Source organism: Phyllostomus hastatus, unplaced genomic scaffold (assembly GCF_019186645.2).
Source record: "Phyllostomus hastatus isolate PE091 unplaced genomic scaffold, TTU_PhHast_1.1 phas_scaffold_182, whole genome shotgun sequence".
In the NCBI taxonomy this organism is placed as follows: domain Eukaryota; kingdom Metazoa; phylum Chordata; class Mammalia; order Chiroptera; family Phyllostomidae; genus Phyllostomus; species Phyllostomus hastatus.
Window position 1 is genome coordinate 10,961,853 of NW_025334013.1, and position 16,818 is coordinate 10,978,670.

The following is a 16,818-nucleotide window of genomic DNA, read 5'->3' on the forward strand; positions in this document are numbered from 1 at the left end:
GGCACCGGGCCCGGGCTCTGAAGGGCCCTGAACGGCGCGCAGGAGGGCGAGCATGCGGGCACGGGGGAGCCGCCTGAGCTGGGGAGGCCTGGGACCGGGACTGGGGTGGGGGCACGGCACCTGCCTGCCCCCAGAAGAGACGCTCTCTCGTCTCAGCAGGAGGTGCTGTCTGGCTGAGACCTGAGAGGTGGTCTGAGAGTGGTGTTTACGGGTCAAGGGCGTCCAGGGAGAGGACTGGGGTGGTGTCCAGACCCCGTCCTTGGGTCCACTGAGGACTTTTAGACCAAAAGGAAAGATCATTGAGGAGAAGACAATTGATTACACCCCCCTCCCCTCCACTTCCCTCTGGAGCCCCAATCCTAGCTCCCCCACTGACGAGCTGAGTGACCCTGGGCAAGTTAATCAGCGTCTCTGGGCTTCCGTTTGCTCTTCAGCAGGAACAAGACATATTGGGTTGCAAGTGGCAGAAAACCCAGGTCGAACTACCTTAAACCAGAGTGCAGATGGATGGACGTGTGAAATGAGAGATTTCAGAGGCAGGACTGCCTTCAGGTAAGACCCACCCACTCAAAAGTTTCCAAGGACCCAGGTTTTCCTTTTCCTTCTTTCCACGTTGCCCTCCGCAAGGCCCAGGGTTCTTCCATGGCTGGTTTGCCTTATGGTCCCACAAGAGCTGCCCTAGCTCCTGGGTCTATAGCCATGCTAGTTCCTAGAGAAGCAATCTTTGTCCCAGCAAAATCCAGACAGTCCCTCTGATTGGGCCAACCCAGGTCATGTGCCCACCCCTGAGCCAATCAGAGTCTAGGGGCAGGGTATGCGCAGACTGTCTTGGCCCAGGACACAGAGCCAGCTTCCCTTGGGAGGACAGGACTGTGGAGAGGGCGGAGGAGGGGATGCTGGGAGGCATCCATCCATGACCCCGCCCAAGGGCCACTGACCCCTTGGGCAGGGTCATTGAGGGGATTTAAAATAGCATGTGTGAAGCATGCAGTTGGTGCTCCTTGAAAGGCAGTTTTTATCTTGTTATTGCATATAAAAGGCCATCGTGAGATGGAGGAGTGAGATTTAATCTGTGATCCCAAAGGATGAAACTAGCGTCCATAAATGGAAATCCCAGATAGCTGGGTTTTGATTCAATCTAAGAAGAATTTTCTAACTGACAAAGTCCTCAGTGAGCCTCCCGTCACTGGAGGGAAACAAGGAAGGATTAGGGTCCCAGCTCAGGGCGGCTCTGGAAGGAGGTGTGAGCAGATGCCTCTGCGGCCAGTGGGATCCCAGCGTTCTCCCCTAGGGGTGGTCGGTGAAGCACGACGGGGAAAATGAGGTCATTATCGCTTAAAAAAAAATTTTTAAACCAAGGCATCAGAGAAGAGAATTAAGAGCTTAAAACTCACTGATCCTCCGACAATCTGGTCCCGAGGGTGGGGGTGGGGGGCCAGGACACAGGCGCATCCAGGAACCAGCGTGCGGAGTGGCTCCCCAGCAGCTCAGGGCCGGGCGGGGGCCCCCACGGAGGCTCCAGGCCCCCCAGGAAGCGAGTACCAGGAACACACAAGGGCTGTGCCCACTGGGCGGCCGTCCTTGGGGCCTCCTCCCAGCAGTCTCCCGCCCGCCTGGTCAGGCCAATGCCGAGGACTCCGGGAGGAGGCCCCGGGCAAAAAAGAAGCTGGTCTCAGAAGAGAGGGCCTGCCGGCACGCAGGGGGACCCAAGAGAAGGGCCAGACGCTGACGGTGGCCACCAGGGAGGAAAGGGTGCGGCCACCAGGGCCAGGGTCCCCCACATCTAGCCCCAGCCATCCTTCCAAGCTGAGTTCTGACAGCCTGGCCACCCTCAGCCACGCGCTCCCACTGAGCTACCCTGGCCCCCCTGCACCCCGCTTTGCTCCAACACCTCCCTGCACGCCACCTTGCTCCTGTTGGTCCCCTGCCTCTCCCCCATGCTCTAACTCCCTGCCTTCCAAATGCGTCTCTGTCCTTCACGGCCCTTCCCAAATGCCAGCCCCCCTTGCAGGCTTCCCTGTGCACTGCCTCCGCCAGCCGTCTCCCCGAAATCTGAAGCCCCCGGCACGCCACGCTGCCTTGGTGGGAAGACTGCGTCTCCCACCTGCACCGGTCTCCCTCATCTGTAAACTAAGGATGCTAACGAGTAGTGTCGTGAGGATAACGAGTAGTGTCGTGAGGAATGAACGGGTGAATTAGCGAAGCTTTAGGGAGGGTAATAAATGTTGGCTATTGTCCTCATCGGTGGCAGGTGCAAATACTTGTTTTGTGTTTTGTGTTCCTGAATACCTCTCAGTGTCTGGCGCTCAAGGTCACGGGAGATGAACTGAATTTAGGAGGCGGTGGTTTGAAGGGACGGGTGGGGAAGCGAAGGTAAAAGAATCCAACAGTGTTTTAGCCACTTTGTCCGTGTTCATGGGGTACCTGCTACATGCCAGGCTCTGGACAGAGGCTCAAAGAAGGGAAACGGGACTGTCTTTGCCATTATGCAGAAGTGGCCCCAAAATAGGATGGCCGTTCCCCCAAATCCCAGGTGATGCAAGCCAAGATCCCACCACCCATCACCTTGAAGCATGAAAGAGGTACATCCAAGACACGGGGACGGGGAGACAGATGAGCTCCCAGAAGGGGCCCCCCCGAGTGGCTGGGGATGGTCAAGCTATCAATCACTCCCGGGGGCGGGGAGTTCTCGGAGGGTCACAATGTCACGGCAGTCGTGGATTCGTCAGGGTGGTGAGCTTCTGACACCTGCTCTCTCACCTGTGAGCTTGGTCCACCTCAGCTGGACACTTAACTTCTCTGGGCGGCGGTTTAGCAGCCTCAGCGCTGAGGTTCTGGCTCCCTGGTGAGCTGTGAGAGGCCAGGTCTGACCCCCAGACAAAAAAGTCAGGATCCCTCCCGCCCTGGAGCCCACCGATGGAGGAGGGCAGCGGGGGCACAGCCTCGCCACACCGCGAAGCTTCCCCACGTTTCGGCAGCGCCCTGGCACGTGCTCGCTCGGGAGCACACCTGAGGCCCGCAGACCCTGAAGACGGCACCCAGAACTGCTGGGGTGGGGCTCGCTGCCAACAGAAAGTAGCACCACGGACTAGACCGCACGCCACAGTCATTTGGATGTGAGAGGGAAACACACCGTATTTTGTCCCTGATGGTTCTGGGGTCAGGAGGATCCGCAAGGGTTGGTGTTTACTGAGCACCTACTAGGTGCAGCGTACACACAACGTCTCTGGTCCTGGGTGTCCTTGGGGAGCAGCTATCTATTGCTCCCACGTTAGAGGCAGGGAAGTGTAGGCTCAGGGCAGTGATGTCTGGCCCCGGGAAGCGGCAGTGCTGGGACCCAAACTCGGCCTCTCGATTCCGCGTGTTCCTTCTCAGGGGACCTCTGGGAACAGGAAGGAAACTCGTTGGTTTCACCCAAGTGCGGTTTATTCACCAGCATTTAGGAAGCACCCACTGCGCCAGGCATGAGTCAGAGAGAACAGAGAAGTGTGGGTCCGAGCTCTGGGGGAATCTGGGAGACGAGACGCAGACACGAGGGGCAGCTAGAGAATGACGCCCCGCCCACATTGCCGGAGCTCACTTCCTCCCACACCAACCCCAGCCCCCGCGGTGAGCGCCAGTGAAAGGAAAGAGCTGGAATCTGCAGATACCCGCTGTGACCACCAGATGGCGGCGGTAGGCTGCTCAATCAGACTCCGCCTGCAGACCCTGAATAAGTCACCTTGGGTCATTTTTTTTTTTCCTAGGAGTGGCAGTGCCTGGTTAAGTTAAATAGCTTGAGGGAAAGGAATATGTTTAGGCATCCACCACCAGGTGGGTAAAAACATCCAGGATGCAGAGAAGCTGGAAGGGACGCCCAGTCAGAGACCACAGTGAGGTGGTACTAGTCAGGGATGCCCTGCATCTCCCAGCCCTCCACCAGGGGGCAGCGCTAGTCCCTCCTCATGGTGTAGCCCTGGATCATGCTGCTGAAGTACGCGGGCGTGTTGCGCTCCGGGAAGAAGAGGATCATGTAGCACTTAGGGCCAAAGTAGCCCAGGCTGATGCCCAGGAGGTTGAGCACAGTGACCAAGAGGTCCAGGATGGTGACCAGCACCCCCTCGTAGACAGACATGAAGGTGCAGAGGGAGACGGAGGAGCTGAAATAGAAAGTCATGCAGAAGGTGATGAACTTGGCCTCGTTGTAGTTGGTCGGCAGCTCCTTGCCCATGTAGGCGAAGCTGAAGCCCGCCACGGAGAGCAGCAGGTCCAGGCTGGTGTTGACCAGCAACCCCTTGCGGTAGTTGGGGTTGCAGGAGAGGATCATGACCTTGGGGTCGTCGGGGATGGTGAGGGCGGTGGGCCTGGTGGTTGTGATCAGCAGGGTGCCCACCACGATGGCCACCTTGAGCGCCGTCATGACCGCCACGAAGACGTAGGGCCCGTGCCAGCGGACCCAGTAGCCGTAGGCGCGCGGGAGGCGGCTGGCCAGCTTGAAGACGCAGACGATCTGGAAAGAGCGCACGGCGATGCAGGAGATGCAGACGGTGAAGCAGAGGGTGAAGAAGGTCTGGCGGAAGACGCACTTGAGGACCGTGGTTGGTCCTACGTACGTGGGGACCATCAGGTACGCCACCAGCAGCGGCACCAGCATCAGGAAGCACATGGGGCCCCCAGCGGAACGAACCACGGGCGTCCGGAAGTGCCTCCAGAATATTCCCAGGATGGCCAGGGTGCTGAGGAAGCCCAGGGAAGCCAGCATGACCACGGCAATGGTGGGCGCTTCGTGCCATCTGAGGAAGGCCAGTTGCCGCTTGAAGCAGGAGGTGTCTCCCCTGTGGGACCACTCATTACCAGGGCAGGGCTGGCAGTAAAACTCATCTGCAAGAACCATGGCAATTCTCATCAGCCCAACCCACGCTGCCGGGCCCCAGGCACCGAGAGAGAGCTGAGGGCGCCCCCTGCAGGCTGAGCCAACACTCACTGAGCCCCCTTTACCTGCTGGCTCATGGAACCCCCCAGCAGCCCCATTTCACAGACAAAGGAAACCGAGGCTCAGCCAGGGAAGGTCACAAAGCCAGGATCCGAGCCACAACCTCCTGGACTCAGAGCCTAACGACTCTAATTCCTTCCTTCCAAGACCTCGCTCTCTGGTGAGAGAGATAGTCAACTGTTTATTCAAAGAATTCATCCGGCAAATATTTTTGGAGCACCATCCTCAGGTGGGAGGCCACAGAGATGGATGAACCCAGCCCCCTGCCTTCAGGCTATGGACAAGTCGGGAGAGTAAGGCTGTTGAGATCGCTCGACAGCCCTCTCGGGAGCAGCTGCTCTGCACGCTGTGCTCCGCTGAGCACGCAGTAAGTGCTCTGAGAGCAGACGCGTGTGTGCATGAAGTGCCCACGTCAGCGAAGCCATGAAAACAACCACTGGGGCCCTGGCTGTGAGCTCTGCTCAACACTGACATGGACAGAGGGAGGACCTTGTCCCCACCTTCCTGGAGCTTATGATCTTCAAGGAGAGATGTTAGTTCATTCATTCTTCTAACCAAGAAAGTCACTCGAGAAATATTCACTGAGCAACCATTATATGCTCTGAACTACATGAGGCACGTGGGAGGCTAGAGAGAGAAACCGGATATTGGCCCCGTCTGCCGGAAATGTTTCTTCTACTGGCAGAGGTGTTCATTCGTTCGTCCCTTCATCCATCCATCATCCATCCATCCATCACCCAGTGCATTTCCCCTGGCCTGGCTCCCCTGGGCCGTGGACTATGTGTGTGTGAACCCAGGCCAATTTCAGCCCTGCCTGGCTGCATGCACTTCCTTCTCCATAAACCAGCCTGCGTGGAAGATTTTTCTCTACACCAGGTATTGGGGAGATACAAGTGGAATCAAGCATGGTCCCTGGCCTTTGGACACTTACATTGCCTCAGGGAGACCCCGGAGACCCTGCAAAGGGGAAGAGGCCTGGAGACCCCTGGGGCAGGGGTGCGGGCCTGCGAGCTGTACCTGCAGTTTTGTTGAGGAAGGTGCCAGGGAGGCAGTCAACACACTCAAAGCAGCAGGGCTGCATGCCCACAGCCTTCTTTCTCTGCCCAGGTTGGCAGTCCTTGGAACACATGGACACGGGGACCTGGGGTGGGGGGGAGAGGGCATGAGGCCTGAGCCCTCTTTCCCCCCACTCTGAGGGCCTGCCAGCTCTCCCCAACTAGCAGGATGCTCAGGGGAGGGAAGGCTGCCTCCTGTTTGGGAGGAAAAGGGGTGCTGGGACTCCCATTAGGACTGGACCTTTGTGGGGACCCTCTTAGTTTTGCCTGTCCAAGACCTAACAGCCCCCACTCAATTGTTGAGACAGAGACTTTAGGGGACACTGCTGAGAGGACAGAATGTGACCCTGGGGCTGCTGGCAGCCACTTTGTCTCCAGGGCAGAGAACATATCTGAGGAGGAATCTGAGAAATGGCGCTCGTGAGATCCTGGATCCATCCTTGCCTGAAGCCTCACTTCTACCCCTGGGGTGGGGGGTGGTTCAGGTGAACAGGAGCAGGCAGCAGTGACCATATCTATTGTTTCTGCTGCTCTAGTTCTAGAACCTAGAAGAGGACCCAGCCTGCAATGATTGTGTATTGAGTGGCTGAGTGAATTACAGGTAGAGGAAGCAGTAAGAGCAGTGGGGCGGAGGAGTGGAGGGGAGCAGCATGCTTGGGAAGAGGGCATGTCTGGGCCTGGCTGGAGTGGGGAGGCAAGGGGAGAGGGCCAGGGAGGGCGGAGGCCTTCTGGGGGCTCAGCTCCAATGCACTGAGAATGCCAGGGGGTGGGAGGCAACCGGGGTTCCCAAGAGTGTAAAGGGCCTGATCAGACCCGGTCGTACGAATGTCATCCCGATGACCCACGTGTGGAGAGTGCACAGAAGAAGGGCCAGGGGCCCCGACAAGGGAGGGCCACAACAGGACCGCTCGGCCCCGGGGCCCCTCTCTTCTTGCCTCGCAGAGGTCACCTGTCTTCCGTCCCACCCCTGTAGTCCCCCCAGCCTCGGACACCACGGCTGCAGCCGATAACAAGCACAGCCTAACTCCCATCCAGATGAACATAAAATCTCCCACCAAAGATTGATTTAGCTCATCTCCTTCTAATGAATGCATCATGCCAGGCCTTCAAAAAAATTCAAGGGCATGCTAAAAGACAAAAACCAAAGTCACAGTCTGAAGAGAGAGAACAAGCATCAGATTTTGGAACATCGGAGACTTCAGAATTATCAGACCAGGAACTTCGATTAACTGTGATCAACAGGCTGAGGCTCTAGCTGAAAAAGTGGGCAACGTGCAAGAACCGACGGGTGACATGAGCACAGAAATGGGAACTCTGGGAAAGAATCCAAAGGAGATGCTGGGGACTTAAAAGCAGGCAGACACGGTAACAGAAGCAAAGAATGCCAGTGAACTGAACAGAGTCAAGGGAAGACTCAAGGAGCTTGAAGATGTTCCCATGAAAATCTCCCAAACCGAACAACAACGAGAAAAAAAGACAGAGAACAGAACCATGTTCTAAGAACCATCTAAGAACCGTGAACAAGGACAAAAGGTACAACATACGCATAATTGGAATAACCAAAGGAGACTAAAGACAGCACGGCACGGAAGAAATATTCGAAGGAATATTGGCTGAGAACTTTCTAGAATTAATGACAGACCCCAACCCCCAGATCCAGGAAGCTGAGGAACACCCAGCAGGATAAGTACCCAAACATCTGCACCTGGGTATGCCACATTCAAAGTGCAAAAAAAAAAACAAAAAACAAAGATGAAATCTCAAAAAAAAAAAAAAAGCTAGAGGAGGGGAAATACCAACAAAAATGGTTACTTGAGAAAAAGAAGGACATTTTATCACGGTAACAGGGTCAATCGATTAGGATGATATCATCATTATAAACGTACAAGAGGGCGCCAAAGCACACGATGCAAAAACCACCAGAACTGAGGGGAGAAAGACAGTTGAAATATAATACTCCACAGTGATGCTTCAAGACGTCAGTGCCTCCCTCTGGGGAGTGGGCGAGGCGATCAGACGGAAGGTAAGTGGGGAGACGGAGGACGAGACCTACGCATGAACTAGGTCGACCTCACGGACGCGCACAGAACTCTGTCCAGTGGTGACAGAACACACCTCCTTCTCGAGGTCGCCTGGGGCGCTTCCCGGAACAGACCACACGTTGGACCTCAGAGGGAGGGTTAACAGATGGTTAGCAGCTAGACAGCATACAAGTTAGACATGAGACACAGGAGGAAGACTGGAAAATTCACAAGTCCATGGAATTTAAACAATGCTCTTTGACAACCTCTGGACCAAATGAGAAATCCCAGGGGAAATTAGAAAACACTTAGAGGTGAATGAAACTGAAAACACGACCTGCCACAGTGGACACAGAGAAGCAGGGGAAGGGGGATATTTACAGCTACAAATGCTCACATTCACAGACAAGGGCGTCGCATAGACGTTCCACACCTTTATCCACTCATCTACTGATGGGCACTTAGGCTGCTTCCATACCTTGGCTATGGTAAATAATGCTGCAACAAACATAGGAGCTCGTGCATCTGTCTGAATTAGGGTTTGGGATTTCTTTGGATAAGGACCCAGAGGTGAAATTGCTGGGTCGTCGGGCAGCTCTGTGTGTCACATTGTGAGGACGCTCCGTAATGTTTCCCATGGTGGCCGCACCAATCTTCAGCCCCGGCAGCAGGGCCCGGGGCTTCCCTCCTCCCCACATCTTCACCGACACTTGCTTGTTGACCAACCGACGTCACTGGTTGAGATGGAGTCATACTGGAGCAGGGTGGGTCCTACTCTGAGATGGCCACTGTCCTCACAGGAGGGAGAGCCCCGTGTAAAAGAAGGCAGAGGCCCAGGGCGAGGGAGCAGAAGCCAGGGAAGAGCCAACAGTGGCCGGCAGGCCCCCGGGGGCGAGGAGAGAGGGTGGCCCCGGTCCCTCCCTTACAGCCCTCAGCGGAAACAGGCCCTGCCGGCACCGCGGTCTCAGACTTCCAGCCTCTGGACTGCGAGACAACGCAGTTCTGTTCTTTAAGCCTCCCCCCCCCCCCACCCCCACCCCCGGCTGTGGTCGTTTGTTACAGCAGCCCCAGCAAACAAACAAAGACAGAAACCAACTTCCTCCGTAACCATCCCCAAGAGGCTCGGGAACCAGCAGCATCAGGAGTCTGGAGCTGGGGATAAAGCAAGAGGCCGGAGAGCCCTGAGGGGTCTTCGAGAAGCCTCTGGAGGCCCTGGTCCCCTCCCCTCCCCCGCAGGCTGGGCCTCTCCCCCTCCCCACACCAGCAGAGTTCCAACAGCCCGTGATCTGCGGAGGAGTGAAACGGGACCTTTAGGTCAACAGGCATCAGACACGGTGGGAGGCAGAGCTACGGTCCCCACAGCATGAGCGTTCATTGACAGGACGCAGCCCGGACGCCCTGTTCCCCGCCATCCTGAGGGGCCCAAGAGTGCCACACTCCCAGTTCTCAGTCAGGGGTGGGAGGACAGGACCCCGGACAGACAGAGACCCCACCAGCTGTGGGGACTGAACCTGGGTGCCATCCTAGATACAAAGGGTTCCAGCCCCCACCCACACACACAGAGCCGGCCCCCCCCACCCAGCCCTCTGAGAGCTGACCGTGCCGTTGGGGGTTTGCCAGGAGACGTTGCGGACGAGCTCCAGCCACCGCTGCCTGGGGTAGTAGGTGGCGATGCTCTCGAATGGGTCCTGGCTGAGGTCCCACTGCCACTGAACCACCTCCAGGGGGATGGGCAGGTCCCCGTACTGGTCGAAGTAGATGCGGTGGCCCAGGAGGGTGAAGTTGACCTTCTTGATCTCCTGAAGCAGCTGGAGGGGCCAGAGAAGAGGGGGGCGGAGCCGGCCTCAGAGGGTGACCGACCTGGGGGGCATGGGCCTTCCCACTCGCCTTACGCTGAGCGTCCTGTCGCTGGGGCCAGACACTTTTTTCGGGTTTAGGCATCAGCTGCGCTGCCGGCTATGAGGCCTTGGGCCTGTCGCTTAACCTCTCTGAACCGGTTTCTTCTGCAAAATGGGAGCAGCAAAACCCCTATTTGCTGGGCTCTGAAGCAATAAAGGAGTTCATCTATGTTTGGGGCTGAGAATAGTGCCTGAGAAACAGTCAGTGTTCACCCCCGAATGAAGAGTTGATAATATTCTTTTTCTCGGGAAGTCTCCTTGGCCACCCCTCTGGGACCTGCCACCGGAGTCCACTCCCTCTCCCAACTGTGAGAGTAGGCTGGGGCCTCCCCTGCCCCCCTCCCCCCCCCCGCCCCCACACAGGTCATGCCACAGTCTCCCCCCCACTCCACCCCTCACTCTCAGGGTGCAGACGCTGGGACAAACCAGCACACGTGTGGCCCTGGGAGTCCTTGGGCCTGAATTCCATCCTAGCTCTGTCCTCGGTTTGCTGTGTGACTTTGAGCAAGTCACTAAATCTCTCTGGTCTGACCCCAAAAGAGCTTCCAGCTTAGATATCCCAACAGAGAGCCAAGGGAGTTGGTCCCTAGCCTTCTCCCCAAAGAGGCTTCCAGAGTCAGCACTCTCCTCCTGCAATATCCAGCAGCTGCCCTTGTCCTGCTTAAATCCTGCCTTCCCTGCCTCCCCGACCTCCCCCCCCCCAAACACACACACACACAGCTCCAACTCTGACTTCCTGCTGCATTCAGTCTCCTCCTTGGGTGAAGGGCTGATTTTCTCATGGTACCCAGCCCGGGCCTGGCACACAGTGGGTGCTCAGTAAATGGAGTTGGACAGCCTGGTGCTCTTTGGGCTCTACCATCAGGGGAGGAAAGACACCAACTGGTCCTTCATCAGAGCTACTGCCAACTGTGGCTGGGGGAACCCCTGGAGGGAGAAGCTGGAAAACCACTGGGAACAGGACCAGCCTGGGTGCAAAGCCACGGTCCGCTGCTTACCACTAAGCAATCACCGGTGAATCACTTTAACTCCCCGTCCCTCAGTTTCCCTGTCGTAGATCATCAGCCTCACAGGACGGCCAGGAGTTCAGGGGATACATGCTGGGCACTCAGTGCCTCGTGGGCACTCAAACAACGATAAAGCACCCGTGATTATTACGTATGTTATCAATGTAGCAAAGCATAAGGTGAAATAGAGTATTTATCAGCTGGCGCCAGAATTTCTTTTAAAGAATAACCACATTTAAAAAGAAAGAATAACTACATTTAAAAAAAAATAAACAGGGTTTCGAGGTCAGGCTCGGAGATTATGGGGTAGAAAGGTACAAATGAATAAAATAAAAGTAGCGCGGATTTTTAAAGAACCATCCAAAGTGCTCTGTTAAAGAAGTGACCGGGTATTTGGAGATGGGCGGGTATCCAGGAAAGAAGGGAGAGTGAAGTGAGGCCGGAGACCCGCGTTCGGTGATTGGCTGAGCCCCAACCTATGAAAACCAAGGAGCGGCTTCGGCACAGCCGAGTCTGACAGCGTAGGAGGACGGGCACAGCGCCGCCGGGAAACCCCCTGCGCCTCCGGCTCTGTCGTGGAACCTTCTCCACCCGAGGGCTGGGTGGTAGAGGTGTGTGGGAATCAGCCAGCATGGATTTAAGTTCCAGGTCTGAATCAAGGGGACACAGATTTGGGACAACGATCCCGGAACCTGATGTAGCACCTGGGGAGCTGAAGGGAATCCCCAAACCCTTCTCCAGGCCCCGGGCCCTGGAGCGACCTTAGGGGGCGCTGCGGCTTCCGCATTCTGGGGGGCGTGTTCCCAGGGAACTTCACCTGAACCTCCCACGACAGACTATCGTGGATGGTGAGGATTAAACTGATGAAGAAGGACATTTGTTTCGGCAGCAGGAAGGATTTCTGGTTTCATGTTTTCCGGAGGCAGGGCACGTCCCGAGGCCTCTCCCACGGATTGGCCCAGAACCCACGAAGGGATGAAGAGGCCGGAGCAGAGGTGGTGGGGGAAGGGTGTCCCTGCACTCTCCATGGCAACCAAAGGCTCTGCGCCTTCTCCCCCCGGCTCTGGCTTTCCTCCTCACCTGCCAGGGATAGACCACCTCCTTGGGGCAGTCCGTCTGGCTGCAGCCCAGGAGGCTGTGCAGCGCGTGGGCCACAGCGTAGACAGCCGCATACACGTTGTAGGCCCCGCGCTGGCTGGAAAATCTGAGTATGGTGGTTAAGGACTCGGGGGTGTCCAGGCAGGTGTCGCACTCCTGGTTGCAGGTGGCCCTCTGAGTGGTCCCGTTGGACGTGGGCGGCCTGGCCTGGGCACGGCGCGCGCGGAACTCCCCGAAGCCCGGGATGGGCACGCTCTGGGTGGTGATGCCCAGGAAAGTGCCCGTGTGGCGCAGCTTGGTGGAACTGTGCAGGACCAGGTCGGTGGCCCAGGACTCAGAGGCGAGCCACACGAGGCCACTGATGTTCTGGCGCAGCACCTCGTGGAAGAAGTTGCGCAGGGCCTGGTCCGGGGAGAACAGCACCACCACGCGGGCGGAGCTATGCCGCAGCTTGTCCGCGATGGCCTCCAGGCGCTGGCGCTCCTGCTGCGTCATCTCCTGGTTGGGCTGCGGTGTGGGCAGCATCTCCTGGAAGGCGATGCAGACTTCGCGGCCGGCCAGGCGCTCACTGAGCAGGTGGCTGTGGTCGCGGCCGTAGTCGTCGCTGCTCACCAGCACGACGATCCAGTTCCAGCGGAAGTACAGCATCAGCTGCACCATGGCCTCGATCTGGTGATCCGCGCCCGGCACCGTGCGCAGCAGCGAGGGGAAGCTCCGCTTGTTGCGCAGCTTGTCGCTGAAGGCGCTGTAGGTGATCTGCCAGGGGGGAGGGGCCGCCAACACTGAGACCCCGCCCGACCGCCCTGTTTAAAACTGCAGTCCCACTCCGCCCGTCAGGACCTGCCGCCTGTCCCTTCCCCCGCTTGACTCTTCCTTTCTCCACTGCACTCCTGACCATCTAACATCCTAAATCACTTACTCACTCATGTTGACTGCCTGTCTCTCCCCACTGGAAGCTAAGCCCCATGTCCCCAGCTGTTTCTCCAGTGCCTTCAACTGTGTCTGGCATAGTAGGTGCTCAATAAATATTTGTGAAGTGAATGAAAGAGGGAGCTCAATCCTGGACTAGATGTTTCACATAGGAATACGAGCACATACTGAGCACCTACTATGTGTCAGGCCCTGTGCTAGATGCTTTACATAACAAAAACAACAGCAAAAATTACAGAATTAGTAGCTACCCACTGTGTGCCAAGTCCACTGCTAGCTGCTCTTCCATGAGTGGATATTTCACGCCAGTTCTGGACTAGACACTTTCAATCATGATGGTGATAACGGTGCGAATAACAGTAATAATAACAGCACTTTCTTGAGGACCTACTATGTGGCAGGCCCCGGGCTAGGCAACTATACAGGAAAACGTTGAGCATTTTCTGAGTTTCCATTCCTGTGCAAGCTGTTCTACATAACAGTAACATTACTGATGACCTACTGTGTGTCAGAAATGCTTGCATAGGTTAAACACTTGAACCTTCAAAGCGTCCTCGGAGAGAACTCTCATCATCTCACTTTACAGTGGGAAGGCTGAAGCCCAGCAGAGCTAAGAGATGTGCAGCGAAAGGTTTCGCAATGGGCAAGACTCAGAGCCCAGACGCACGACCAAGTCCGTCTGCCCCCGGAGCCTGAGCGCTCAACCAAAAGGCCAGGTGCCTTCCCGGGGTTGGGGTCGATGTCCTGACCTTGTCTTTGCTCCCACCTCCACCCCGTGACTGGTGAGGGCAGGTGAGCTCTCTAGGCAACCTCACCGCTGCCCCCCTCCCCGGCCCCTTCTCCCAGGGCCCCGGGTGCTCACCCACCTGTGGAAGGAGAAGCAGGGAGAGGAAGTGGGCCACCGTCATGGCGGACTCGGAGCTGTCGGGGCCGACGACGGCCACCACGCGGGGCTCGTAGTGGCTGTAGTCCTCCTGGATGGGCAGGAGGTCGTCCTCGCCCGCCAGGAAGAAGAGCACGGGCTGGACGTTGTTGGACACGTAGCACACGTCCACCATCTCGTAGCCCAGCCGCACGCCAGGCAGCAGGCTGCTGTGGTTGTTGATCTCCTGCACGGCGAAGCGCATGGCCTGCATGAAGGTGTAGCCCAGCGCCTTCGTTTCGTACCTGCAGGGGCGCGACGGGGCGGCAGCGGGCCCAGGATGAGCGGGGCGGGCAGCAGAGAGCCAGCCTTTTCCTCCTTCCCGTATGCCCAAGGGAGGCCCGCGGATTGCCCAAGAAGGAGCCACTCCAGAAGATGCTGGTATTTTTCCCATGTGATTGTCACAGCACCACATCTGTAGGATCATCGCTGTCCCTATGACCACCTCGGACACTGATCTCTGTGGCCGCCATCATCACTACCATCAGCGTCACCACCACCATCACCACCACCACACTCTTCACCATTTTGATGATCACCAGCACCACTGCCATCACCGCCATCACCTCACTGGACTCCCTGCCGTGATCACGGGTCAGAACAGCTAACACCATGCGTAGTGCCGTGCCTGGGGCCAGCGCCCTCACCATTCACCAGCCAGCACATAAGCTCCCCCAACACCCTGTAATTCAGTGCTTAGTCACCTTCTGCACTTTCCCTCCTTCTTCCTTCTCCCCCAGAACGCCTTTACCCTCGCTGCACAAGGTCATTCATTTATAATCCCAGGCCGGCTCCAGGATCTGGCCTTCATCCCGGCATGGAGACGGCCCACCCAGTCTCTGAGTGATGCTGCCCCCCCCCCCAAGGGGGCTCACAGGGGAGGGAGGGAGAGCAAAGCCCCTCCAGGCCTGGAAGTGCCCCGTGCACCTCACCACAGCCCTGGGAAGAGGCAAACCTTCCCCGCCGGTCTGAGAACCTGCTGCACAAGAACCACATTCTGCCCCTAAGGGCGGACACCTGGTTCCTCGACTGGGCCCCAGCATGGACGCCCTGGGAGCCCCCTGGTTGGCAGAGGGGCTGGAGCTGGCTTTGATGGTCTCTGAGCCACAGTCTCCTGACCTCAAATACCCTAAAGCTCTTTATATTCAGGGGCAGGACACCGGGGCAACCTAGGTCACAGTGCTTCAGAACACGACGGCCAAAGATTTCAGTCACACAGACTGTGTGGGACCTCGCCGGGGGCTGGTGAGGTGGGTCCAGGATGGGGATCTGGCAGTGAAAGAGCAAGAGCTTCCTGAGCCCTCAATCTTGGCCTTGGCCTTGGCCTGGCCTCCCAAGGACCACAGAACCAACCCCAGCTCCCAGCCACCCCCGCCGCCGCATCCAGCCTCCCACTGGAGACTCACTCCTTGCACTTGGGCACCTGCAGGAAGTTGAGGTGGACGATGCCCTTCACGTTGGCATGGAGGGTGAAGAGGCCACCCAGGAGGTAATCCCCGGCCAGGCTGAAGTCCGAGTTCTCCGCCGGCTCAGCCAGGACCTGCAGCAGGAAGAGCAGGGAGCAGACCACCCGAGCCTGGGGGCCCATGGCAGAAAGTGGGGGTCCTAAGAAGTGGCTCTGCCTCACCAGCGAGCTGGCCGCTAGATAGACACGCAGGGATTTGCACGGACATTTACATAGTGACGGTCCTGCCGCCGTCCGGGGGCGGGGAAAGCACCTGGGACAGGTGGAGAGGTTAGAGGGCGCTGGGGGGAGGGGAGGGGGCTGGGATGAGGATGATCCCCCCCCACAGCGCACGGTGGGGCCTGGGCGGTGCGGAGGAACCCCATTTGGAAGTAGAGAGAGCATGTGCTGCCTGCCACCTTGGCCCTGGCCTTCTGTCTCGTGATGGAGGACAGGTCGCATCCCCCTGACGTTTCAAGCACCCGGGAGTAAAGGACATAGGCGACCACACTCACAGATAGAGTAGGGGGGCAACAGAGCCCCGCTTTACAGCCCGACCAAGCTGGCCTGGCATGTGGTAATACTAATGGGGTGCCGGGCCCATAGCAGGTGCCCCCAGAGCAGCAGCCACGGTCACCAGGAACCAGGCACCGTGCAGAGTGCTTGTCATCCTCCATCCCTCTTAACGCCCACGAGAACTGGGACTGGGACCGATCCCCGGTTCACAGGCGAGGAAGGTAAGAAGTTAAGAAACTCACCCTGGGTTTCACGGCCACAGAGCTGAGACTCAAATCACACAGCCGACCCCACGCCACGTCCGTCACACACATCTCGAGGTCACTGGTTTGATAAAAGCAGCCGGCAAAGAGAATGGGAGGCAGGGTGGGGCTGGGGGGTGGTCTCACTCCCGCTGACCACTGCCGTGCCCCGCCCACAGGCCATCAGTCAGCTTTGCACAGTGAGCGCCCTCTGAGTCGCCCATCTGGGACCAGAGCCCACAGGCGGGGTCCTGGCAAAAAAGTTGAAAGTCCCTGAAGTCAAACGTGACCACCCCCAAAAAGTTGAGTGGAGGGAGCCGGCTCTTAGGGCCCCACTGGAAGCAGAGGCCCCGGCCACGCAGTGCTGCTCCGGTCCTTCCAGCCCTAACAGCGCGGGGCCCAGCGGGAGTCCGAGGGGACCTGCTCCTAGTGCCCTGCTCCGCAGGCCTGGGGTCTGCCCCAGGCCTGTCGGCCGCTCCTGGGTTGTGGGGGGAGGGGGCCCTAAAATACACAAAGGTCCCTGGAGACCCAGTGTTCTCCCTCAAGGGCCAGCTGAAGCCTCCTTCAAGAAACCGTCCCTGCCCCCAATTCACGGGAACCGCCCTGCGCTGCGCTGCAGTGACCCTGCCATCTGTGTGGTCACTGGGCGCCCGGTAACAGCCTTACATCGCCGACCAGTTCCTGCTGGTGGGCACGTCCGAGCTGCAGGAGCC

General features: G+C 57.9%; 1 protein-coding gene across 1 annotated transcript; it reads right to left on the reverse strand.

Annotated features, from left to right (window-relative positions):
* Window positions 1-3,931: 3,931 nt before the first annotated feature.
* TAS1R2 (taste 1 receptor member 2) lies at window positions 3,932-15,491 on the reverse strand. Its single transcript, XM_045859729.1, has 6 exons — window positions 15,310-15,491; window positions 13,848-14,148; window positions 12,034-12,807; window positions 9,647-9,856; window positions 5,990-6,113; window positions 3,932-4,860 (listed from the first exon to the last, which is right to left on the reverse strand). The coding sequence occupies exons 1-6, from the start codon at window positions 15,489-15,491 to the stop codon at window positions 3,932-3,934; spliced, it is 2,520 nt and encodes an 839-aa protein (XP_045715685.1).
* Between the last annotated feature and the right edge of the window lie 1,327 nt (window positions 15,492-16,818).

Bases quoted from the DNA above. Each gene is read 5' to 3' on its own strand.
- TAS1R2 (XM_045859729.1), bottom strand. From the start codon at position 15,491: ATGGGCCCCCAGGCTCGGGTGGTCTGCTCCCTGCTCTTCCTGCTGCAG. The intron at 14,149-15,309 runs GTGAGTCTCCAG...GCGCCCCTGCAG, and splicing joins CAGGTGCCCAAGTGCAAGGA to GTACGAAACGAAGGCGCTGG. The intron at 6,114-9,646 runs GTCAGCTCTCAG...CCCCCACCCCAG, and splicing joins GGCAAACCCCCAACGGCACG to GTCCCCGTGTCCATGTGTTC.